The sequence below is a fragment of the Geotrypetes seraphini genome, chromosome 18 (genome assembly GCF_902459505.1).
Source record: "Geotrypetes seraphini chromosome 18, aGeoSer1.1, whole genome shotgun sequence".
NCBI classification, from domain to species: Eukaryota; Metazoa; Chordata; class Amphibia; order Gymnophiona; family Dermophiidae; genus Geotrypetes; species Geotrypetes seraphini.
The window spans coordinates 162099-187108 of record NC_047101.1 but is presented as its reverse complement, the minus strand read 5'-3'; the positions used below and the strand labels follow the sequence as shown (position 1 = coordinate 187108).

The following is a 25010-nucleotide window of genomic DNA, read 5'->3' as shown; positions in this document are numbered from 1 at the left end:
CTTAGAGTTTAGCCAAATAGATTGATTTATTGATTTGTGTATTGGGTTAGGTGTTAAATTGCTGACATAATGTAATGTTTTCCATGTATCCATCAATATTTCTATTCTCTTTATATATTGTAGGCATTTTTATACTGAGAACATGAGATAGATGTAAAGGAAACATGAGTCGCCATTCCAAATACAACCAGTCTGGGATGTTTTCCATGAGCTCTGGGAGGACCCAATACATACCCTGGCGTAAAATATAGGCTTGATGATACCTATAAAAGTTTGGAAAATTTACCCCACACTCCACAATTGATTTTAACTTGGGGAGCTAACAGTCAAAAGCAACTTTATTTTTTTTTTTTTTTTTTTTTTTTTTTTTTTTAACTTTTTATTTATAGAATTTTCATTCTTTCAATACATGAATCACATATTATAAAATGTATAATAAAATATATATGTATGTACAAATTCATATCATAGATATTCATCCCTTTCCCCTATTAGTTGTTTTTCCATTTTTCTTTCATATTAATATCTATATTTCCCACCCTAACCCTATATTACTATTATCAATGTGTTAAGATATCTGATCTCTAGAATAATTAGTCAATGGATCCCATATTTTCTTAAAATTTTTAATATTTCCTTTTTGTAAAGCCAAACCATTTTAACTTGCTCTTAAATCTGCCTCCTTCCCCCACCTCCCCAGCTATCAGCCCCCTCATGATCGTGGGCCCAGCAACTCCCACCCCTCGTGATCATGGGTCTGGCAGCCCACCCACCCCTCCCTCACAATCACGGGTCAACCGGGGAGGGGGAAAGGGGAAAAAAAACCAGCGACTCCCTTACTGGGTCAGCCCCATTGTGCCTCCTACCCGGGCCTACCAGCCTCTTAGAAGTTTCAATGACAAAAAGGCACATTGCAGACCTGCTCTGGACCTTCCTCCAGCTGAGTCCCTCCTTCCAATGTAACTTCCAGTGAAACCAGAAACTGGGCCCATGTGGTGGGGGGACTGGAGCTGGAGGGAAGGGACAGCTGCCAGACTCGCACCTAGGCACTGAAGGGAGGGGATAGAGGTATTGGACCCATGGGAAGGGAGAGAGGTGCAGGAGAGAGAAGGGAAGGGAAAGAGAAAAGCTGAATCAAGGGGATGAAGGAAGAGTGAATGAAATATTGAACATAGCAGAGGGCGGGAATAAAGAGAGAGTGTAAGAGATACATTGGTGTAAGATAGGGGAAAAGCTGGTCACAGTGAGATATACAAAAAGAGGGTTGATGGTGGGCATGGATGGGAGCATAGGAACAGGGACAAAAAGGGGAATGCATTGGTGTGGTATATGGACACAGAAGGGTAATTCCAGACATGGGAGGGTATATAGGCACAGACAGAAGATGACTAGACATGGGGGACAATAAGAATGCAGAAGGAAGATGCTGGACTTAGTGGGGGCATAGATATATAGAGGAGGGATACTGTACACGGGGAGAGGGGATCATAGAAAGGTGAGATGATGAAGGCAGAGAGATGGGCATAGGGGAAATACTAGAAAGGGACATAAAGGAGACATAGAGAAGGGAGATGCTGAACATGGGGAACAATTACATACAAATATAGAAGATGTATAGTGAACATGGAGAAAGAAGAAATGTCAAATGGTCAGGAGACCCTGGCAAGTGAGTTAAGAGAAGACAAAAGAAACAGAGACTAGCACCTGAGACCAACATGATTCGAAGAATAAAATTATGAGAAATCAAAGGTAGAAAAAATAATTTATATTTTCTACTGATTAGGATATATCAGATTTGAAATAAGTATCCTGGTGTTATACAGAACTGGGGACCACAAAGCTCAAACCGTGCTTCTTTAGCTTCCACCTAGCTTAAGGCTCTCTCTGGCCAGGGGCCAGTTACCCTAGTTGCACTTCCCTAACACTATTCCTGTCATGTGTGACCGCGGTGTTCTGTGTAGCATTCTGTAGTAATTTGACTTTTTCAGTTTTCTCGATAGTAGAGAGGATATTTGTGAAGGGAAGGGGAGACGGGTATTGTTGATCCTTGGTCTGTATTATTTATGTTTATAAAATGACAATTGTACAGAATATTGTTTCTTTTTATACTTTAATAAAATACCGTATATACACGAATATAAATCGATCTGAATATAAGTCGAGACCCCCATTTCCCTCTAAAAAGGAAGAAAAATGGTTGACTCAAATATAAGTCGGGTGGCTTAATATTCAAGTGCCCTGCCCTGTCAGGCTCTGCACCCAGCCCCCTCCCTGCCAGGCATTGCATCCAGCCCCCTTCCATCTCTCCCCTGTCAGGCCCAGCCCCCTTCCTTCCTTCCCCCCATCAGACTGCACCCAGCCCCCCTCTCTCCCTCCCAGGCTCTGCATCCTGTCTCCCCTCCCTGCCCTGTCCTCCTACCTCCTCTGCTGATCCTTGATGGTGCAGTGGGCAGGAGCGAGTTTCCACGCTCCTGCCCTACTGCTAACCTGGTCAGTGGTGGCTGCTGCTGAGCGGCAACAAGCAGGAGTACGCTTTGGTGCTCCTTTTCGGTGCTGAGCAGCTTCTTGACTGGCTCCTGCGAATTCTCATGAATCGTGAGAATTTGCGGGAGCCAGTCAAGAAGCCACTTAGCGGCAAGCAGGAGCGCCAAAGCGTGCTCCTGCTTGATGACGCTCAGTGGCAGAAGAAACCAGATCTCACGGCAGCCACCGCCGACCAGGTTAGCAGCGGGGCAGGAGTGTGGCAAGCTCGCTCCTGCTCGCTGCACCACCAGGGATTGGCAAAGGAGGTAGGAGGAAAGGGCAGGGAGGGGGTACGGGGTGCAGACCCTGGCGGCGGCCTACAATAATTCTGGGAGGGGGGCACTGGCCCAAATATAAACCGGGACCCTAACACTTGAGCAAACCGGTGTAAGGTTTGAAGTGGCCCCCACAATGTGAGGTTATGTTAGGCGCCCTTACAAACGCCAGGTCCCAGGTTCAATTTCCTCACCAGGAATAAAATCAAATGAGAAGCACAGCCAGAGGTGATTGCATAAAGAATATATTATAGAAATAGGCATACAGAAAAGTAGGATTCATAAAAGTTACAATTACATTCATAAAAGTTACAATTACAGAGACTGCTTCTATGTTCTTGTGAATGAGAGAGAACACACAAAGAAAGAGAGAGAAAGGGGGATGGGGAGGGTGATTCCCCAAGCTAGCAAGAGAGACAAGAGAGACCAGAGCCAAGAGAGAGGGGTGATGTTGTGAGGGGGTTTTTATAGTTTGGAAACTTATTCTAAAATCCAGAATCTATTGAGCTTCAATAGAAGTTAAACATCCCCATCCGTAGTAAACTTGTGCTAGACAGAAGAAGAATAGGCTGAAGTCAAATGTAATTTCCAGTATACCTCTGACAATAGTTTCTGATTAATCTTAGTTATTTGTGCACCTGGACCCATTGTATATCCTAAGCTGTCCATCCTAAGCATCAGACATTAACACATCTTCTTAGCACCTCTTCGCCCCTCTTAGCTGCAAGTTGGTTTGTAATCATGATTTAATCAGGGCTATTTGAAACCGTCTTTAGGGCTGTTTGAAACAGTCTGCCTGTGATCTATCTGCATCAACATCCCAGAGTCAGATTGATGTTATTTCCCATAGGCCTTTGCTGACATTAGTTATGCCAACTGAAAATGCTGATTGCTAGCAATAGCTATGCTGACAACCGGGACCCCCATTTTTGGGCCAAACACTTGAGCAGACTTTAACTCACAAAATGAGTGTTAACTCGATAAGCGAGTGTGGCCCACACCCAAAGCCTTACCTCCAGCGGACATCACTGACCCACGCCGGCACCACCACCTTGCCCATGCTGCAACAGGAAGTGTAGTCAAAAGGGGGCGGAGCTTGGTCGACGATATGGACGCAATGGCGAACTGGACTCTTCGATGAGGCTAAGCGGTTGCCGGCGTAAGACCAAGACCCTGCTCAAGAAGGACAAGTACTCGCCGGCTGGTCCACATTGAATTTAACAGAGGTGAAAGATAGTGATTAACAGCTCAAGGGAACATTTATTGAAGAGAAAGAGTTGTACGGGTCAGCTGCCTAGGTACTTCAGGAACAGATATGTTTTTAGGCGTTTCCTGAATTCCCATAAGTAGTAGGCTAAAAAAATTGTTCTAGATCTTTACCCCATAATGCTGCTTGATGTGAGAAAAGGTGTTGATGGTGTCTTTCGAGTTTACATCCTCTAACTGGAGGGGAAACGAAGTTCAAATGTGAGTTTCTCTTATGTCTGTTGGCTGAGAAGGAGAAAAGGTCAGTTATGTATTTAGGGGCTAGAATTATCTGTAGTACCTGAAGATTGGAGGTTGGCCAATGTTACACCGATTTTTAAAAAGGGCTCCAGGGGAGATCCGGGAAATTTCAGACTGGTAAGCCTCACTTCGGTGCCGGGCAAAATGGTAGAAATGATTATAAAAAATAAAATTGTGGAACATGTAGACAAACATGATTTAATGAAATGGAGTCAGCATGAGTTCAGCCGAGGGAGATCTTGCCTTCACAAATTTGCTTGACTTTGAAGGTTGTGGATAAACATGTGGATAAAGGTGAGCCGGTTGATATAGTGTATCTAGATTTTCTGAAAGCTTTTGATAAAGTTCCTCAGGGGAGGCTCCTGAGAAAATTAAAGAGTCATGGGATAACTGGCAAAGTTCAATTGTGGATTGGTTAATGGATAGAAAACATAGGATAGGGTTAAATGGTCATTTTTCTCAATGGAGGAGAGTAAACAGTGGCGTGCCTCAGGGGTCTGTACTGGGACTGCTACTATTTAACTTATTTATAACTGATCTGGAAATTGGAACGACGAGTGAGGTGATTAAATTTGCAGATGACACTAAACTGTTCAAAGTTGTTAAATCGCATGTGTATTGTGAAAAAATGTAGGTGGACCTTAGGAAATTGGAAGACTGGGCGTCCAAGTAGCAGATTAAATTTAATGTGAACAATAGAGAGTTGCGCGGGACAGAAATTCCACCCATCCCCACTAGGATTCTCTCCGTCCCCACCCATCCCCGCAAGGAATTACCTCCATCCCCGCCCGTCCCCATAAAAAGCAGCAATTACTTTTGACAGGATCATCAATTCCACAGTTTCTTTGTGTTTGTGCTGCTGTTTTCCTTGTGGAATCTCTTTGGTGGAACCCTTTTTTTGTTTTCTATTCAGGTAATTAACTTATAAACCCCCTCTTTTACTAAGGCTGATGTGTCCATTATATTATATGGATGGACCCTGCTTCCAAAGCCTTCCATCCCCGTGGGAGTCCTGTGGGTTAGGGGGGGATTCCTGCGATCCCTGTTCCCGTGCAGACCTCTAGTGGAAAATGCAAAGTGATGCACATTGGGAAGAATAACCTGAAGCACAGTTAGCGGAAGCTAGGGTCCACCTTGGGGGTTGGCGCGCAATGAAAGGATCTGGGTGTCATTGTAGACAATACGATGAAACCTTCCATCCAATGTGCGGCGGTGGCCAAAAAAGCAAACAGGATGCTGGGAATTATTATAAAAAGGATGGTTAACAAAACTAAGAATGTCATAATGCCCCTGTATCGCTCCATGGTGCGACCTCATTTGGAATATTGCGTTCAATTCTGGTCCCCTTATCTCAAGAAAGATATAGTGGCGCTAGAAAAAGTTCAAAAAAGAACATCCAAGTTGATAAAGGGGAATGGAACTCCTTTCTTATGAGGAAAAACTAAAAAGATTAGGGCTCTTCAGCTTAGAAAAGAAACAGCTGAGGGGGAGATATGATTGTAGTCTACGAAATCCTGAGTGGAATATACTTTTCATTCTGTCAAAAATTACAAAGACTAGGGGACACTTGATGAAGTTACAGGGAAATTCTTTTAAAACCAATAGGAGGAAATTTTTTTTTCATTCAGAGAATAGTTAAGCTCTGGAACGCGTTACCAGATGTTGTGGTAAGAGCAGATAGCGTAGTTGGTTTTAAGAAAAGTTTGGACAATTTCCTGGAGGAAAAGTCCTTAGTCTGTTATTAAGAAAGACATGGGGGAAACCACTGCTTGCCCTGGATCGGTAGCATGGAATATTGCTACTCCTTGGGTTTTGGCCAGGTACTAGTGACCTGGATTGTTCTACCGTAGAGAACAGGCTACTGGGCTAGATGGACCATTGGTCTGACCCAGTAAGGCTATTTATATGTTCTTAACCTTGTCTATGTTGAAATGTTCAAGAAGCAAGAAATACTCTTGCTGACAAACTCAGCTGATTTCTTCGGCAACACCAGTGGAAACTCGCTTCCTTGCATCACGTTTTGCATCACATTTTCTCTTTCTGAGAATCCTCAGATAGTCCTATCCTGTTTCAGACACTGTTAGAGATCCAATATCCCTCTAGATCTTGCCATCTCTTCTCATGCAGAGTCGAAGTCTCTTTTACATCCCATTCTACAATTGTCTCATCTGACACTTCTATTCGGGATGACCTTATCCGATGCTGATCTTCTGCTCTTTTCAGAATCTTTTTTTTAATGTCTCCTGGAATCCCTTCTACATGGCAGTGTTTCCCAACAAAATATGGTTTTTCAGTGTAGTATGGTATTCATCATCGAGATGCTTTATCACCCTCCATATCTTCAGTGTATTTTCCAGTTATAAAGCTAATGGCTTAAAATCACGTCAGACTTTTCTGCACAGTTTTTAGTATTTTCCATGTTTATTTTACTGTTGAAGTTCTGACTATTCATCTTTTTGTTAACAGTTTATGAAAGCACTTGTCAACATCAGACCATTTCTCAAATCTCCTTTACTAGTTTGGAATCTTACTATGGTCCTCTCCAGTCTGCTACAGCCTCCATTTCAACCAATAGCCTATGCTCTTTTAACTTCCTCTCTTAGGAAGTTGAATTTTCTTTTTATTTCCACCACTTCTGACTTATTTCTGTGACAGTTTCACACCTTGGTATCAGACACACCTTTTTCAGCTTTTTTTACCATGATAAGGTGTTTATTCCAGGACAAGTAGGCAGACTATTCTCACATGTGGGTGACATCATCCGACGGAGCGCCGATGCGGACACCTCACAAGCAGACTTGCTTGAAGAAATTAGAAGTTTCGAGTCGCCCGCACTGCGCGTGCACGAGTGCCTTCCCGCCCAGTGCACCGGCGCGTCTCCTCAGTTCTTAGTTTTCCGCGGAGCCGAGAAGTCCGTCTTTGACTCTCTGACCCCTTCCCCTCATCTAATCTCAAGTTTAAAGTTTATTAATTTTAATATACCGACCAAACAAATATCTGGCCGGTTAACAATAGTATTAAAAGATAGGAAAGCTAAAAAATTAAAGATAAAATAATTGGTATATTATATATATAGTGTGAACATCACTAATATTAACAAGACAAACTAGAGCGTGAGGGTAGATGGGAGAGGAGGGGAAGAGTTACATAATTAAGAAGAAAAAGAAGATAGTGGGATTGGGATAAAACATATAGGGTGGGGTCGCTTTATTAAAGCGGTTGGTTGCTGGAAAGGAAAGAAAAGAAGATAGGTCTAGGCACTGGCAAAAGCGTCACAGAATAAGAAGGTTTTTAGGCCTATCTTAAATTTATCTAGACGTTGTTCATCGCGGAGTTGCTGTGGAAGAGAGTTCCATAAGGTTGGAACAGTTACTGCAAAATTTACTTTTCGTGTATAGTAAAAATCTTTTATGGAGGGAATAAAAAGAAGTTTTTGGTCAGTTGCCCTTAGAGTACGTGGGGAACATTGGGGTATGAGAAGTTTATCTAGGAATGAGGGCTGGTGAGAGAGTTTTATTTTAAAGGAAAGTAAAATGATTTTATAGATAATACGGTGAGTGATAGGGAGCCAATGTGCTTTCTTTAGAAGAGGAGTAACATGGTCGTATTTGCCTATTTTATAAATAAGTTTTATTGCGGTATTTTGTATTAGTTGTAGGCGTCGAATTTCTTTTTGAGGGAGACCATTGAGAAGCGAGTTACAATAATCTAAATGGGAGATAACTAAGGAGTGTATCAGAATAATAATTGAATCGGTCTCTAGGACAGAAAGTAAGGACCCGAATGATACGTAATTTGAAAAAACAGATTTTTTGCGACTGAACTCTTTCCAGTTGTTTCTTTCCTTTTTTCCTCCTCCCCTGTCCAGCAGTACCCCTTCTTCCTTACCTCCTCTCCCTATCCAATAGTAAATCTATTCCCTTCCCCCGTCCCAGCAGCATCTCTCTTTCTCCCTCCCTCCCTCCAAGTCCAGTAGCAGCTCTCCCTTTATTTTCCTTAGTCCAGCAGCTTCCCAGCCTCCAACAGTGGCTTCCTCCCCTTTCCTCTGCTCTCAGTACTTGCCTATAGCAGTGCCAGAAGCATCAGCGCAGTGATTCACTTAGGTAGCCTTGGGTCCTTTGATGGGTCGCGCCCGCCTCTGAGGAAAGAGGAAGTTGCATCATCAGAGGCAGGCCACGACTCAGCAAAAGCCCCAAGGCTGCCTAAGTGAATCACTGCGCTGACGCTACTGGCACTGCTGCAGGCAAGTACTGAGAGCTGCTGGTAGGGGAGCGGAAGGAAGGAAGCCACTGTCGGAGGCTGGGAAGCAAAACGTTGCAACTCATTGGGCCCCCTTGATCTCGCCGGCCCTGTATGGACAGGCAGGAAATTTCTGTGCATCAATCTTGCCAGCCCTGCACAGACCAACAGGAAATTTTCGGCAGGCCGGATTAAAACAGTTTGCCCATGTCTGTATTAGTTGCCGTTGTTTGCCCATGTCTGTATTAGGCAATAACTTTTTTTACTTAAGTAAGTTTTTAATGTTCTCCACTGTACTTTTACTCTTACTTAAGTATTCAAACATACATTTATTTTTACTTAAGTACTTTGAACAACACTGTTCATTGCATCAAATTTCAGTTTCCATATTGCCCCCACCCTCGTCTCAACCTAGCAAATTTGTCTACCCCTGGTGGCAGTAGCTTACCTAACTTATGTGACATCTAGAGCCCATCATTTTTTGACACCCTTCCAGAAATTGTATGCCTCCCCCTTCCATTTCTTCCTTCACCCCCATTGGTCTGGCGTCCATCTTCTTCCCTTCCCCTCTTCCAATGGTCTGGCATCTCTCCTCCTCTTCTTCCATTCCCTCTCCCACACCCCCATGGTCTGGCATTTCATCTCTCTCCTCTCCCCTTCCCCCCACTTCCATCAGCATCTGCCTCCTTTCTTTCCCTCCAACCCAATTCCATCCTGTATCCTTCCCCCTTATGTCTCTCTCCCCTTTCCCTGCACATCAATTCCATTAGCATCTGCCCCCTTTCTCTCTCTCCATCACCCTGACCCCCTTTCTCTCCCTCCACCACCCTTCCATACCATCCTACCCCCCTTTCTCTCTACCACCCTTCCATACCACCCTGATCCCCTTTCTGTCCCTCCACCATCCTTCTATGCTCCTTTCTTGTTCCCTCCAAACCAGCAAGGTCCCATGATGACTGCGTCTGCTGGCTCTGCTCCGGAAGAAGTACGTGACATCAGAGGGGGTAGACCAGCAGATGCAGGGAGTTGCGGCAAGATCCCACGATGACTGTGGCTACCGGTCCACCCCCTCCGATGTCACGTACTTGTTCCGGAGCAGAGCTGGCAGCCATAATCATCGCGGGACCATCCTGCACTTCATCACGGCTGCGGACTCTGCTCTAGAATAAGTATGGCAGCTGCGCTGAGGTGCAGGTCCCATTAAAGAGTAAAATGGGAGGTTCCGGACCCAGCCGGCTGTGCACCCCCCTAGGGTGTGCACCGGGGCGGTCCCCTTCCCCGCCTTGGTACACCACTGCCTGATGGCTTTCCGACTGTTATCTTTTTGTTGGAAGGCAACTTTCCCACTCACATGGCTGATTAATCCAGCATTTCCTTGTAGAAAACAATGGTTTATAGTTTATTACACTTGTTATAACACCTCAAAGAAAGATTTAAATCTTCAGCGAAAGGGAAAGATTAATGTCTGATACAAACAATGGGGAGCTATGAAACAAGATAGAAGGAGAGAGATGAAAGAAAAAACTGGCTGAGTGCCTGGGATTATGAGCAGTGATGACATCACAATTCAGAGTGACATCACTGTCTAGCTGGTAACTAGTCCTGTATGTACCCAGCAGATTTTTTCTTGGAAATTCACTGAGCACAGATTGAGACATAGAACTGAAGGGTGAAAGGGTTGAGAGGATAGGTGTATATTTTACTGCGAGAGAGAATCAGGAATTGAATTACCTAGGGGTATTCTTCATGGACAGCAAAGAATAGTGTGTTGTGGAGGACTAGCCTGATGGTTAGTGCAGTGGGCTGAGAACCTGGGGGACAGAATTTGATTTCCACTGCAGCTCCCTATGACTCTGGGCAAGTCACCTAACCTTCTATTGCACAAAATAAGTACTTGCATATAATATGTAAAATAAGTACTTGCATATAATATGTAAACTGCAGAAAGGCAGTATCAGATCCCATCCTCTTTCCCCTTTCCCTACACATACCTGCCATGGATCTGTCATAGTTTTTAAATGTTGTGTATGATCACACATGTTAGGGTAGAGCTTCCAGGCTTTTAAAGAGCTGCATCAGAGCTATCAGATGAAGATGTCCATTTGTGTGGCCGATTATGTTTATTAAAATTTTTTGCTATACTACAATTACAGAATTGGTCAAAGTAGTTTACAATCTAAAAAGAAAGAAAAGAATTCCAAATATATTTAAAAGAAAAGATAAATCATTCTTACAAGTAAAACATAGATTTTTTAAAAAAATGCAAAACATCCATAACAAGCACCCAAATCATCAATGGAAAAGCTTGTTCAAAAAAGAAAGTCTTACGGGCCTTCTTAAAACTAGGAAATGTACGCTGACCTCTAACTGAATGCTGCTGTCCATAGAAAACACATGTTACAGCCAAGCATTTTTATTATCTTTATGTTATCATTTATATATTGCAGGGGGCCAAAGGCAAGGCTAGTCTGCCAAATTTTCTGGATCATATCATTGCTTCTGTGGTGGAGAATAAAAAGACGTCTGATGTCTCTAAGCGAACAATTAATTCATCAGATACACAGAAGGAGGTCAAGGAGATGGTGATGGGCTTAAATGTTCTTGATCCACATACCTCACATTCCTGGCTCTGTGATGGGAGGCTTCTTTGCCTTCATGACCCTAGCAATAAAAACAACTGGAAAATATTTAGGGAGTGCTGGAAACAGGGCCAGGTAAGAAATCCATTGTGACGAAAGGTACATCATTTGTTTGTTTTTGTTGGAATGGCTTAGTCTCAAAAAGCATTGTTTATTACCAAGTTTTGTTTTACAGAAGTGGGAGCTTAAAGAAATGAACAGTAAGATTGCTTTTAAAATTCAGCCTTTAAAAACATCATGCTCTGTTCCCAGAATTGTTTGTTTTTAATTTTGTCCTGTAAATTTTGAATGGAAAAATGCTTTAACCAGGTGTAGACAAATGGGTTATCCTAATTTTATTACCACTTCATTTGTTTTCAAAAATTCAGCAGTGGCTTTCTGAGTTTTCTCCAGTTATGCATTGGTTTATTTCCTACTGTCTGTGATTGTTATACCTAGAAATTAATTGTGAAAATGTTTACCAATTCTTAATTCTGATAAAGGAGAGCTCAGTTGTTATTAAATTTTCTCTCTGCAGCCTGTGCTGGTTTCAGGAGTCCAGAAGAAGCTAAAATCAGAGCTTTGGAAGCCAGAGGCATTTAGCCTAGAATTTGGAGACCAAGATGTTGACCTTGTCAATTGCAGAAACTGCACTATAATTTCGGATGTCAAAGTTCGGGATTTTTGGGATGGTTTTGAAGTTATTACAAGTAAGTGCAAAAGAAAGAAGCATGAGCTAAGAGATGGAATTAGTAGAAGAAAGAGGCATTAGCTGCAGCTGTGCTGACAAAATAAGGGCATGGACTTGAAACTTTTATCAGACTTGGCATGGGGCAGAGATGAGAGCAGAAAACTGGTTTGAGCTGGAGGGAGGGATCTAGACAGGATACTTGCTATTGATAGAAATGAAGAACATAACCCAATGGGCTTACATTAAAGCAAAAATGATAAATCTCCTTTCTGGATTGATTTTAGCATAGTATCCACACTTCTTAGACATGGTTTCAGTGTTACTTTTTCTTCATTACAGAACGACTAAGGTCAGAAGATGGATATCCAATGGTTTTAAAACTGAAGGACTGGCCGCCTGGGGAGGATTTTAGGGACATGATGCCAACGAGGTAGGGCATAGAACTGATGCATAAGTAACTGAATTAGTTTATTGAGGATGTAATATACTGCTTTATTGGCAATCCAAGTCAAAGTGGTTCACAAAATAAAATTTCCAGTGCAATAGGTGTGTCATTCTGGACAAACGGGTTATCTCCCCATGGCCATGAGTCATATGTAGAAGGAATCCACTCTGGATTTTTTCTTTGATCCTCCTACTTCACTGGGAGCTCTACTGCCACCTGCAGTCTGTGAGGTGAATCTAGGGGAGTGGTGGTGGTCTGAAAAAGAATTTTGAGAGTTTCTGCATGTTCTTCTTCCCCCCTCCTGAAAAATCCTAAATTCAACATTTTTTGACTTTAATGTAGGTCTATTTTATGTATATTTTAGATAATGTATTTTACCAATTTGTACATCACTTAGAATTTGGAATAGGCGATTAATCAAATAATAAATAAACTTGAAACTAGTTTTTAAAACATTTTTAGACGCAAAGGCCCTGATTCTCTAAAAGTGCGTCCCGATTTTAGGCAGCTGTAGACGTCCTACAGCTGTCTAATCAGCCAATCGGGATGCACATTTTTTTAAAAAAAATGCTCCCCAGGCAGGCCTGAAGGCGCCTCCGGGAGCCTAGGGAGACCCGCAAGATGCCTAAGCTCGTCTAAGGGCCTTAGGCGGGCCTTAGGCTGAACCTAGGCGGCCCTACGCGTCTCCCTAGTAGATGAGAAGCTTAAAAATGTAGGCCAGCAAAATGCTGGTCTACATTGTAAGTAGACGCGGCCGCTATACTTATCGCGGCAAGGGATCTCTCTGCCGCTATAAGTATAGCGGGCCATGGCCCCCTGACCGATCACTGGCAGGAGGGTGCCCAAACCCTCCTGCCCGAAGACGCACCCCCCCTCCCCGACACTACTGACCGCCCCCCCCCCCCCCACACCACCGACCGCCCCCCCCCCCCCGACATTACCGATCCCCCCCCCCCCCCCCCCCCGACAATATCGGTCGCTGGTAGGAGGGTGCCCTATCCCTCCTGCCCGAAGACGCACCCCCCCCCCGGCGCTAACAACCCCCACTCCACCAAACCTGTTCTTACAGATGGGTCTTGCACGTCGAGCAAGCAGGCACGCCTCGTCGAAATGAGGCGGGCCCGCCCCTTCCCGGCCCATCCCGCCGAAGCCTAAGGCCTGATTGGCCCAGGCTCTAGAAGCCTGGACCAATCAGGCCTTAGGCATAGCGGGTCCGCCCATCCCCACTTAATCTAAGGCCTGATTGGTTTTAAAAGTATTTCCCTGTAACTTTGTCGAGTGTCCCCTAATCCTTGTCATTTTTGACAGCATGAAAAATTGATCCACTTGTATCCATTCTACTCCACTCAGGATTTTGTAAACTTCAATCATATCTCCCGTTAGCTGTCTCTTTTCCAAGCCATCTCTTTTCCAAGGCTTCCTAACCTTTTTATTCTTTCCTCATATGAGAGGAATTCATCCCCATTATCTTCTTGGTTGCTCTTCTTTGAAATTTTTCTAGTGACACTGTAACTCTTTTGAGATAAGGAGACCAGAACTGAACGCAATACTCAAGGTGAGACCGTACCATGAAGCAATATAGAGACATTATAATATTCTTGGTCTTGTTAACCATCTGTTTTTTAATAATTCCTAGCATCTTGTTTGCTTTTTTTGGGCGCTGCCACACATTGGGCGGAAGGTTTCATCATATTGTTTACAATGACAACCGGATCTTTTTCTTGGACACTAACCCCCAAGGTGGACCCTAGCATCTGGTAACTGTGATTTAAGCTATTCTTCCCAATGTGCATCACTTTGAATTTGCCAATTGAATTTCATCTGCCATTTGGATGTGCAGTCTTCCAATTTCCTAAGGTCTTCCTGCAGTTTTTCACAGTCCACATGCATTTTAACAGCTTTGAACAGTTTAGTGTCATCTGCAAATTTAATCACCTCACTCATTCCATTTTCCAGATTATGTATAAATAAGGTAAATAGCACTGGTCCCAGCACAGATCCCTGCAGCACACCACTATTTACCCTTCTCCACTGAGAAAAATAGCCATTCAACCCTACCCTCTGTTTTCTGTCCAATATCCGATTCTTAATCCACAATTGAACATTGCCTCCTATCCAAGTGTTCAAGTGTTATTATGTTTGAGCACAACATTTGATTTATTTGGGAAATTCATAAAATTTTGATGGAGCGCTTGTTGGCTTGGATACTAACTACAGTAAAGATCCCAGTGAAGTAGGAGGATCTCAGAAAAAATCTGGAGTAGATTTCTTCTGCATATGGCACACAGCCATGGGGAGATAACCTGCTTGCCAGAATGACACACCTTTCTCCTGCAAAAGATATTACATAATCTCTTTATATACTGGATTAAAAAAGAAAAAAAAACCTCTAATTCATAAGAAGGGTGCAGTCATACAAGAGAACCATTCAAGTGCTGACCATGAACGCTCAGTACTCTGTCAAAAACTTCATTCAGATATAACAGGTCTATTCTCTTGTTAGAACCCTGGTTAACTTCAACATTCAGTGATAAAGAAATATGCTTTCAGTGAGGCTTTGAATTTAGCAAATGAAAACTCAGTTCATAGAGACAAAGAAGATCATTCTAGAGGAAAGGAGCCAAAAAGAAAAAGTGCTATTTCTTGTGCTTTCCCAACTAGACAGCTGCATAAGCAATGGAGATTGCAGGAATCTCACAGAATCCACAGGATTGCTGCAGGGATGGAAGAATTTGCTATTGGATTCCAAATTTTATTTAAAATTTGATATACGGCTTAAAATAATTGTCTAAGCGGTTTACAGATTCCTAAAATAACATTTCTAAAATCTTGGGAAAACATAATTATGACAAAACAAAAACAGGACATACGGGAACAAGGAGGGTAAAATACATTTTGTAATAGTAAAGGGGAGGGAGTGCTCTTCCTTAATTTGTATTAGTTTGGCTCAGAGGATTATATATCAAAGGGGATGGAAGAAATTGCCATGAGATTCCCTCGAGATTGTCATCAAAGTCACTGGTGACTGCAGAATGAGGCTTGCAATGCCTAGACAGCTCCAACACCAGACTAAGGCTATGAGTATGGCTGGGGCTGGGGTTGGGAATAGGTTGGATGGACTGGATCATAATGGGTATGAGTTAGATTCTATAGGGGATGGGTGAGGATGGGTGAAATTTCTCTCAAGTTTATTAAAAATTTGATTTGATCACTTATCAGATTTCTTCCCATTCATCTCTCTATTCCTAACCAGCTCTACAAGATCTGGGAAGGACTAATCTATGGTCATAAATAGATTGTAGAAAAGAAGTGGAGACATAAGGAATGAGAAATGAATGTAAGAATTCATCTTTTCTAAATACCCATACTTACTTACACAACCCCTCCACAAACGTCTCTTTACCGGACAACCACGAGTTCCTTCCAAGCCCCCACAGAATCATGGTCATAACATAAGTAGTACATAACGGTAGTTAAACATCAACAATTGCAAATTAAAGTTTGCCACTCACCACCAATTAGGAAAGGGACCATATATACGTCAGAGACTGGATCACAGTTGCAACAGGTTCCCCATCTACCCTTAAAGCTCAGTCCACTGAATCTGGTGTTACTCGCTGTGCTGTGCCTGTCTTTTCCCTCCTCTTGTTTCTTATTTCCGCCTCCTCTTCTTGCCAGCGCTCTCTGGTATGCTGCAACAATCCTACCTCCAGTGGCAGGACAGGGCAGATCAGGTCCCTTCATTCGGCCTGCCTGCCTCCCCCCCAAAAAAAGCATGTGCAGCCTGGACATGAACAACTCAGCTCTCTGCTTGCTTGTGTGGGAGAACCAATAGCTGAGGCAACAGCTTGTGGCTTTGTGATTGAGACAGGGACTTATGTAACTTGATGATGAGCTACAACTGAAAAATGTGTAAGCATATAATATGGTCAAGGAGCTCCAGGATTGACCTCCCTCTCCAGGGCTTTTGGAGGCCACAGGTTCAGGGGTTCCAAATCTGCTTCTATCTTGGAGGTCCTGGAGGAAAGGGAGATTATTCATTGGTGGTCTGGGTATTTTGAAAGGAGGAATTACCATCCTTTTATTCGGGCTCTGAAAGTGCTTAATATTTCTACTCTAGAGGTGTCTGCTCCAGCCACAGATAACCATAATATGGCTAGCACAAGACAGCCATACAGGAATTGATCATAGCACAATGGGCCTCTCCAGGGTGGCTTGGGCTGTGTCACGCCTTTAACCTTTTTCACAGCAGGAGCTGGACAAGTTGAAATGGCCTAGGGCTGATGTATTTGTAGCATCTGTGACTAAGAAGACCACTGTCCCTGTGGAAGGTGGGGTGGTCCTTAAGGATGTGCAGGATCGTAAGCTAGAATCTTCCCTCAAGCTTTCCTTTTGAGGTGGTGGCTCTGTTCCTTCAGGTAGCTGTCTGTAGTTGGACTTGTCTTAGATGGACTCAACAGGCTGCAGGCACTGTGGCAGAATTGGAGTTTACGGGGCTCCTTGAGCCCCACTGTGGAGACTAGTTTGGCTTACCTGGTGAGTTCTCTGTATGGCTTGGTCCAGTCGGCAATTCTTTCTTGGAGTCATCCTGCCATACGCCATTCAGAACACAGCAATCAAACTAATCTTCAGGCTCAAGAAATTTGACACAGTTACTGAATACTGCCATGAACTACATTAGCTACCCATAACCTCCCGTATCTCCTTCAAATTATCCTGCATTATATTGTAACACTTAACGCACCAGAGGCACTAGTCCTTCTGTTCTCAGGGTTCCACTTCACATCTACCAGAGTACCTGCACCACCAAGATAATCCTTCCCTCCCAAACACAAATTCAGATCTTTGTTCACCTGTATCTCTATCAAAACTTGGAACAATCCACCACCAGTAAAAAGAAAATAACCCTGTTTCTTGAAATTCAGAAGAAAACTAAAAATATTTCTGTATCAAAAAACATTGTGATCAATCACCCAATTATTATCTTGAACTGTGCATTCGTTTCAGATTGAATATCTGTTCAAAGCCACTTAACCATTTTTTTTCCTTGTACTGCAGACTTTACTGTTTATTTTGTTCTACTCTAAACAGTCTATAATTGCTAGCTCTGGATAGTAAGGACCTGCGCCTTCCGCAATTGATTTGTTCACTCCCCGTGTATTGTATGAGTTCTTAACCTTGTAAATTGCAATTGATGTCTATTCACTGTGTGTGTGTATGTATGTATATATATATATATATATATATATATATACATAGTATGATCCACAAATATTAGATTAGATTATATATGTAACTTCATGTTGAGCTACTGTTGAGAAATGTGTGAGCATATGATATGGGCAAGGGATGGGCTACAGGTCTCCAGGATGAGTCTGGTAGCCGTGCACTGTGGCAGCAGAGCCGGTAACAAGCACTGAGGTATATACTATACCATACACAGTAGTTTCTTACAGTAAGATTGGGATCAGTTATTACATTAGCAATTAGATTCTAGAGAGCAGGTTGGTTAGAGATCAGTCATTATGAGGAAAAAAGATAAGTTTTAACATTCTTCTGAGGCTGTAATAGGCGGGAACTTGACGTAAGCATAGGAGTAGTCTATTCCAGATTCTGGGGCCCAGAGATTTGAAGGTAGACTCAAATAGTTTGGGGTTTGTTTTTTTTTTTTTTCATTTAACATGATAAGGGGAGGGACAGCTTAAGACTTTGCATCGTTCTTGGGGCGACAAAATGGCAAATGAAGTTCAACGTTGAGAAATGTAAATTATCTTAGGACAAGCAGGCAGGTATTCTCACTAATGGGTGACGTGATCCAACGGAGCCCCGATGCGGACGCCTCACAAGCAGTCTTGCTTGAAGAAATTCGAAGTTTCGAGTCGCCCACATCGCGCATGCGCGAGTGCCTTCCCGACCAGCAAAGGGTGCGTCTCCTCAGTTCTTACTTTTCCGCGGAGCCGAAAAGTCCATCTTCGACTCTCTGCGTGAAGTTAATTCACTTGCGCCTTCTTAAAGTCTTTGACGCTCTGCACTGGACTTAGTTCGCTTCGTGCCTTCTCTCACTGCGGCCCGTGTTTTCTTATTACCGTGTCGCTGTGTTGTGTTTTTTTTTTGATTATTTAAAAAAAAAAAAAAAAAAAGTTTTCATTATCCCAGGACAATCAGGCAGGTATTCTCACAAGTGGGTGACGTGATCCAACGGAGCCCCGATGCGGACGCCTCACAAGCAGTCTTGCTTGAAGAAACTGGAAGTTTTGAGTTGCCCGCACCGCGCATGCGCGAGTACCTTCCCGCCCAGCATAGGGCGCATCTCCTCAGTTCTCAGTTTTCCGCAGAGCTGAGAAGTCCGTCTTTGACGCTCTGTGCTGGACTTGAAAGGTCACTTGGACACATAAAGTCAGAGGCGTGAAGAAAGTACAAGAGATTTATTACGGTACTAGTGTTTAAGCCCGTTAGATTAACGGGTGCTAGATGACCGCCTCTCCTGCTTTTGAACCTGGGCAGAGGCAGAGCCGGGGCGGGAGGGAGTGACGGTAGGAGAGCAATTTCAAAGCCTCGGCAGCGGCGGCTCCTTGACCAATCTGCGCTTACAACGTCCCCACACTCGCGGTCTGGCTGGCTCCCCCACCAAAGCCCTTCGCAGCAGCAGCCCCTCCCGCATCCGTCCCCGCGTCCCAAGCCTCTCCGAAGGCCGGCTCCCACGAAAATGGTACCCCTCTGTCCAAAGCCGCAGCGGCAGCCTCCCTCAAGACACATTTCAAATCTGACATATTGTAATCACAAAACAGAAAATAAAATTATTTTTCTTACCTTTTGTTGTCTGGTCATTATTCATATCATGTAGGGGTCCCAGGCTATGGTTGGCTTTTGATAACTCGCTTGCCAGGGCCCCTTCTTTCTTCTTCCCTCCCTCCATCCCGGCAGCTGAAGACAGGCACCTCCCCCCAGTGGTCTGAGATAGGAGGGAGCAGTTAGGAGAGGGTCTGAGGGCAAAGAGGGGCTCGACAGCGCACAACCACCTTTCCTTCCCTCCCTCCCATCAGGTGCAGTGCAGCTCCACCAATGTTAAAAGGAGCCGCGTCGAAATCGGAGCCCTGCCACTGCCGTAGCACTTTCCCCTCTGCCTTGGTCCCGCCCCTTCTCTGACATATGGGACCGCGGCAGAGGGAACGTGTTACGGTGGCGGCAGGGCTCCAATTTCAAAGCAGCTCCTTTTAACATAGGCGGAGCTGAACTGTACCTGATGGAGGAAGGGAAGGAACGGTGGGGTAAATTTCGGCAACGGCAGAAATTGTTTGGCGGGCCAAGCACCGTGAAACTTTGTTTCTGTAGGCAGCCCCGGTTGTTTACTTGGATTCAATGTCAGCATTAGGGTTCGCCAGCCGTGAGAGCCGGGTGAGGAAGGCCGCCGCAGGCTCGCGGCTAGGTAGGGGGACAACAATGGTGCTTATGCTCAAGCCCCCACCGCAGCTCCTCTCTCGATCCTGGGAACTACGATGCTATGAGGAAAATGAAAAAGAAACTCAGAAACAGCTCACGGAAAATGGAGACTGTAGAGGAAGCCTGGTCCCTACTCAAGAACACGGTGCAAAAAGCGTAAAACCTGTAGTCCCCAGGTTTAGGAAAGGGTGCAAACAAAATCGAACAAAAAACCCGGTGTGGATAACAAAGGAAGTGAAGAAGGCAGGCAACAAGAAAACATCGTTTAGAAAGTGGAAAAAGGACCAAACTGAGGAAAACCGGAAGGAACACAAAAAACACCAGAAAGAATGTCACCGGGTGGTTGTGAAAGCAAAAAGAAAATACGAAGAGAAGTTGGCTGGGGAAGTGAGAAACTTCAAACCGTTCTTCAGGTATGTGAAGGCGAGGGAGGAAGTGGGACTGTTGGATGATGGAGACAGAAAGGGAGTGATAAAGGAGGAAAAAGAGGAAGCGGACAGGTTAAACAAGTTCTTCTCGTTGGTCTTCACAAGCGAAGACACGTCCAATGTACCAGAACCCAAGGAGATCATAAGTGGGGATCAAGATTGGAGCGAATAGAAATAAGCCATGAGGACGTCCTCCGACAGATAGATAGATTGAGAAGCAACAAATCACCGGGCCCAGATGAAATCCACCCAAGGGTACTAAAAGAACTGAGGAAGGAAATAGCGGAAACACTCCAGCAAATATGTAACCTATCCTTGAAAACTGGGAAGATCCCGGAGGACTGGAAAATAGCAAATGTCACGCCTATCTTTAAGAAGGGATCGAGAGGTGACCCGGGAAACTACAGGCCGGTGAGCTTGACTTCGGTTCTGGGAAAGATGATGGAAGCACTGATCAAGGACAGCATCTGCGAGCACATAGAAAAAAATGGGCAGCTGAGGGAGAGCCAGCATGGTTTCTGCAAGGGAAGGTCATGCTCACGAAATTACTACACTTCTTTGAGGGAATAAACAGCCAGATGGACAAAGGGGAACCCATAGACATCATTTACCTCAACTTCCAAAAAGCCTTCGACAAAGTAGAAACATAGAAACATAGAAAAAGACGGCAGAAAAGGGCTATAGCCCACCAAGTCTGCCCATTCCAAATACCCTCCCTCCTTAAATTACTCCCTTAGGGATCCCATGTGAATATCCCATTTTCTCTTAAAGTCTGACACGCTGTTTGCCTCAATCACCTGCAGTGGGAGTTTGTTCCAATGATCCACTACTCTTTCAGTGAAGAAGTATTTTCTGTAGTCGCTATGGAACTTCCCTCCCCTGATTTTCAGCGGATGCCCCGTGGTGGTCGAGGGTCCCCTGAGGTAAAAGATATCTTCTTCCGACTCGATACGGCCCGTGATATACTTAAACGTTTCAATCATGTCTCCCCTTTCTCTTCGTTCCTCAAGTGAGTACAGCCGCAGTTTATTCAGTCTTTCTTCATACGTGAGATCCTTGAGTCCCAAGACCATCCTAGTGGCCATACGCTGAACCGACTCGATTCTCAGCACATCTTTCCGGTAGTGTGGTCTCCAGAATTGAACACAATATTCCAAATGAGGCCTCACCATGGACCTGTATAGCGGCATCATGACTTCAGGTCTCCTGCTGACAAAACCTCTACGGATACAACCCATAACTTGCCTTGCCCTGGAGGAAGCCTTCTCCACTTGATTTGCAGCCTTCATGTCATCACTAATGATCACCCCTAGATCTCGTTCCGTCGTGGTCCTGGCCAAGGTCTCACCATTTAGTATGTAAGTTCTGTGCGGGTTTCTCTTTCCCAGGTGCATTACCTTACACTTTTTAGCATTGAAGCTGACCACCGTTCCAGCTGCAGTAGATCCTGTGTCATATTATCAGGCATGGTGTTTTTACCTACTATGTTGCAAAGTTTGGCGTCGTCGGCGAACAGTGATACCCTTCCTCTAAGTCCTTGGGTCATATCTCTTATGAATAAGTTGAATAGAATCGGGCCCAAGACCGACCCCTGCGGCACTCCACTGATCACGCCTGACGTTTTGGATGGGGTACCGTTTACCACCACGAAGTACCCCACGAACGGCTGCTTAAGAAGCTATGGAACCACGGGGTGGAGGGGGATGTACACCGATGGATTAAACACTGGTTGTCGGGCAAAAAAACAGAGGGTTGGAGTAAAGGGCCAATACTCAGACTGGCAATGGGTCACGAGCGGAGTTCCGCAGGGGTTGGTGTTGGGACCGCTACTGTTCAACATATTTATAAATGATCTGGAGACGGGGATGAAAATGAGGTTATCAAATTTGCAGATGACACCAAACTCTGCAGCTGGATTAGAACCATGGAAGACGGTGAAGACCTGCAAAGGGACCTAACGAAGCTGGAAGAGTGGGCGAAAAAGTGGCAGATGCGTTTTAATATAGAGAAATGCAAGGTCATGCATGTTGGGAAAAAGAACCCGATGTTCAGCTATACAATGGGGGGGATCATTGCTAGGGGTAAGTAACCTTGAAAGAGATCTGGGTGTGCTGGTGGATACAACAATGAAAGCATCAGCACAATGTGCGACAGCCTCAAAAAAAGCAAACAGAATGCTGGGTATCATCAAGAAGGGTATCACGACAAGGACGAAGGAAGTCATCATGCCACTGTATTGTGCAATGGTACGTCCGAATCTGGAGTACTGTGTCCAATATTGGTCGCCGTACCTCAAAAAGGACATGGCAATACTTGAGGGGGTCCAGAGAAGAGCTCTCTTAGCAGCCGCTGCGCACTGTGCCTTCGGCTTCATTGTCATGTCCACCATTACCCTCCAAGTCCTTTTCTTGGGTACTCTCATTCAATAACATCCCTCCCATCGTATAGTTGTACCTCGGGTTTCTGCTTCCCACATGCAATACTTTACATTTCTCAATGTTGAACTTCATCTGTCATTTCGTCGCCCATTCCCCTAGTTTGTTCAAGTCCCTTTGCAATTCTTTGCAGTCCTCCTTAGTCCGAGCTCCACTAAATAGTTTGGTGTCGTCCGCAAATTTTATTATCTCACATTTCGTCCCTTTTTCTAGATCAATTACCTGTGTATGTTCTGTTCCAGCAGGAACTTATCCAATCTTTTCTTGAATCCCTGAAGGGTGCTTTCCCCTATAACAGCCTCTGGAAGAGCATTCCAGATTTCTACCACTTTCTGGGTGAAGAAGAACTTCCTTACATTTGTATGGAATCTATTCCCTTTTAACTTTAGCACATGACCTCTCATTCTCTTCACCTTGTTGAGGGTGAACAACCTGTCTTTATCTACTAAGTCTATTCCCTTCATTATTTTAAATGTTTCGTTCATGTCCCCTTTCAGTCTCCTCTTTTCAAGGGAGAAGAGGCCCAGTTTCTCTAGCCTCTCATTGTACGGCAACTCCTCCAGTCACTTAACCATTTTTGTCACTCTTCTCTGGACCCTTTCGAGTAGTACTATGTCCTTTTTCATGTACGGCGACCAGTGTTGGGTACAATATTCCAGGTGGGGGCTTACCAAGGCCCGGTACAATGGCATGATAATCTTTTCAGATCTGTTTGTGATCCCCTTAATCATTCCTAGCATTCTTTTCGCTGCCACCACGCATTACGCGGACGGCTTCATTGACTTGTCTGCAAGTTCTCCCAAGTCTCTTTCCTGGGGACTCTCTCCGAGTATAACACCAGACATCCTGTATTCGTGCATATGATTTTTGATACCGACATGCATCACCTTACACTTATCCATGTTGAACCTTGTTTGCCATTTCGCGGCCCATTTCTCAAGTGTGTTTATGTCTCGTTGTAGGTCTTCGCAATCTTTCTACCTGTGGGTGGTTGAATGCTCTTGTATACAGGGGATTGCGGTGGGTGGTGGAGGAGTTGAAGATTTGAGGACAGTTGATAGAGAGTGGCCCTCTGGACCTCCAGATGGATTAGTGATCTTTCTCTTGCCTGGTCAAATGAGAACTACACAAAGAAGCACTCCCTTGGTTTGCGCCTTAGGCATTGTGCAGAGCGGTGATGTGCCGCACTGAAAAATTCAATGTGGTTAACAAAAGATTAACTAGAAAACAAGTTAGTGCCCCCTTCCTTCCTCCCTCCCCCGAAGCCAACCCGCGCCGAAGCCTGCCTGTCCCCAAGCCGACCTGCCACCAATTCCTCCTCCCCAGTCCGCCGCCACCACCCGCCAGCTCCATTTAATTATCTGCCGCTGCAACTCCGGAAAGGGACAGGCGCATGTAGTGATCGCACGCCGCCGGACCACAAGCCTTCCCCCTGACATCGGAGAGAAGGTCCGGGCCAGCTAAGCAGCAATTGGCTGGCCTGGACCTTCTCTTCGATGTCAGAATTGACATTGGGGGGGGGGGAAGGCTTTTGGGCCGGCGGCGTGCAATCACTGTACGCGCCTGACCCTTCCCTTCCCGGAATTGCGGCAGCAGCGGGAGATAATTAAATGGAGCTGGTGGGCAGTGGCAGTAGGGGGGTGGTGGCAGGGAGTAATCGGCAGTCAGCCCATGCACCCCCAAAAGTGGTCTGTAGAACATATATCTTGCTTGAGTCGATACCTTATGAATTTTAATATTTTTGAGTGGAAGGGCAACATCATAATAATACTCCTCTGAGTCTCTTAAAGATATAAAAGCCAGAAAAACTGAGAGCATACTTGAGGGAAAAAAGAGCTGAGCTAAATTATTTGAAAGAGATATGATGGTCCCCAGTAAATATATCATACTGGAACACCTGAGTTCACTAAAAAAAAAGCTGTTTGTGATTTTCCTACCAAAGCCTCACAATTATGTAAAAGAAAAATGAAAGATCTGTGTTTGTTCTGAATTTTGTGTTTACACAGAAGTCACAGAAGCCTAATTAATCAATATGTTTTTCCTTGTTTTGATTAGATTTGCAGATCTGATGGAAAATCTCCCACTTCCAGAGTATACCAAAAGAGATGGTAGATTGAACCTTGCATCTAGGTTACCTAGCTATTTTGTACGGCCAGATCTGGGTCCAAAAATGTACAATGCTTATGGTATGTCAGTAAATCATTAGGATAACAAACTTTCTGGCATGTTGTGATATATATTCCAGGAAAAATAATAATGAATATTTATAGTGCCTGTTAAGTAAACATAGTGAAACAACTTTCTGTTTATTAGCCACATAGACCTTGAAAAGCCATTGCTTATCCATGGAAATGAGCTTTAAGAAACTGATTTTTTCTTTGGGTCTGCTGAGTTCTGTGACTAAGACTGT

At 44.3% G+C, this 25010-nt stretch overlaps 1 protein-coding gene across 2 annotated transcripts in view; it reads left to right on the top strand.

Annotated features, from left to right (window-relative positions):
• The window catches only part of KDM3B (lysine demethylase 3B), a 266148-nt gene that overhangs the window by 189026 nt on the left and 52112 nt on the right, over nt 1-25010 (top strand). For both annotated transcript variants that reach the window (XM_033927119.1, XM_033927118.1), the window contains 4 exons: nt 10991-11257; nt 11700-11871; nt 12192-12282; nt 24656-24786. In XM_033927119.1, the coding sequence (XP_033783010.1) occupies nt 10991-11257; nt 11700-11871; nt 12192-12282; nt 24656-24786 (661 nt within the window). The remainder of the gene's footprint in view (nt 1-10990; nt 11258-11699; nt 11872-12191; nt 12283-24655; nt 24787-25010) is intronic.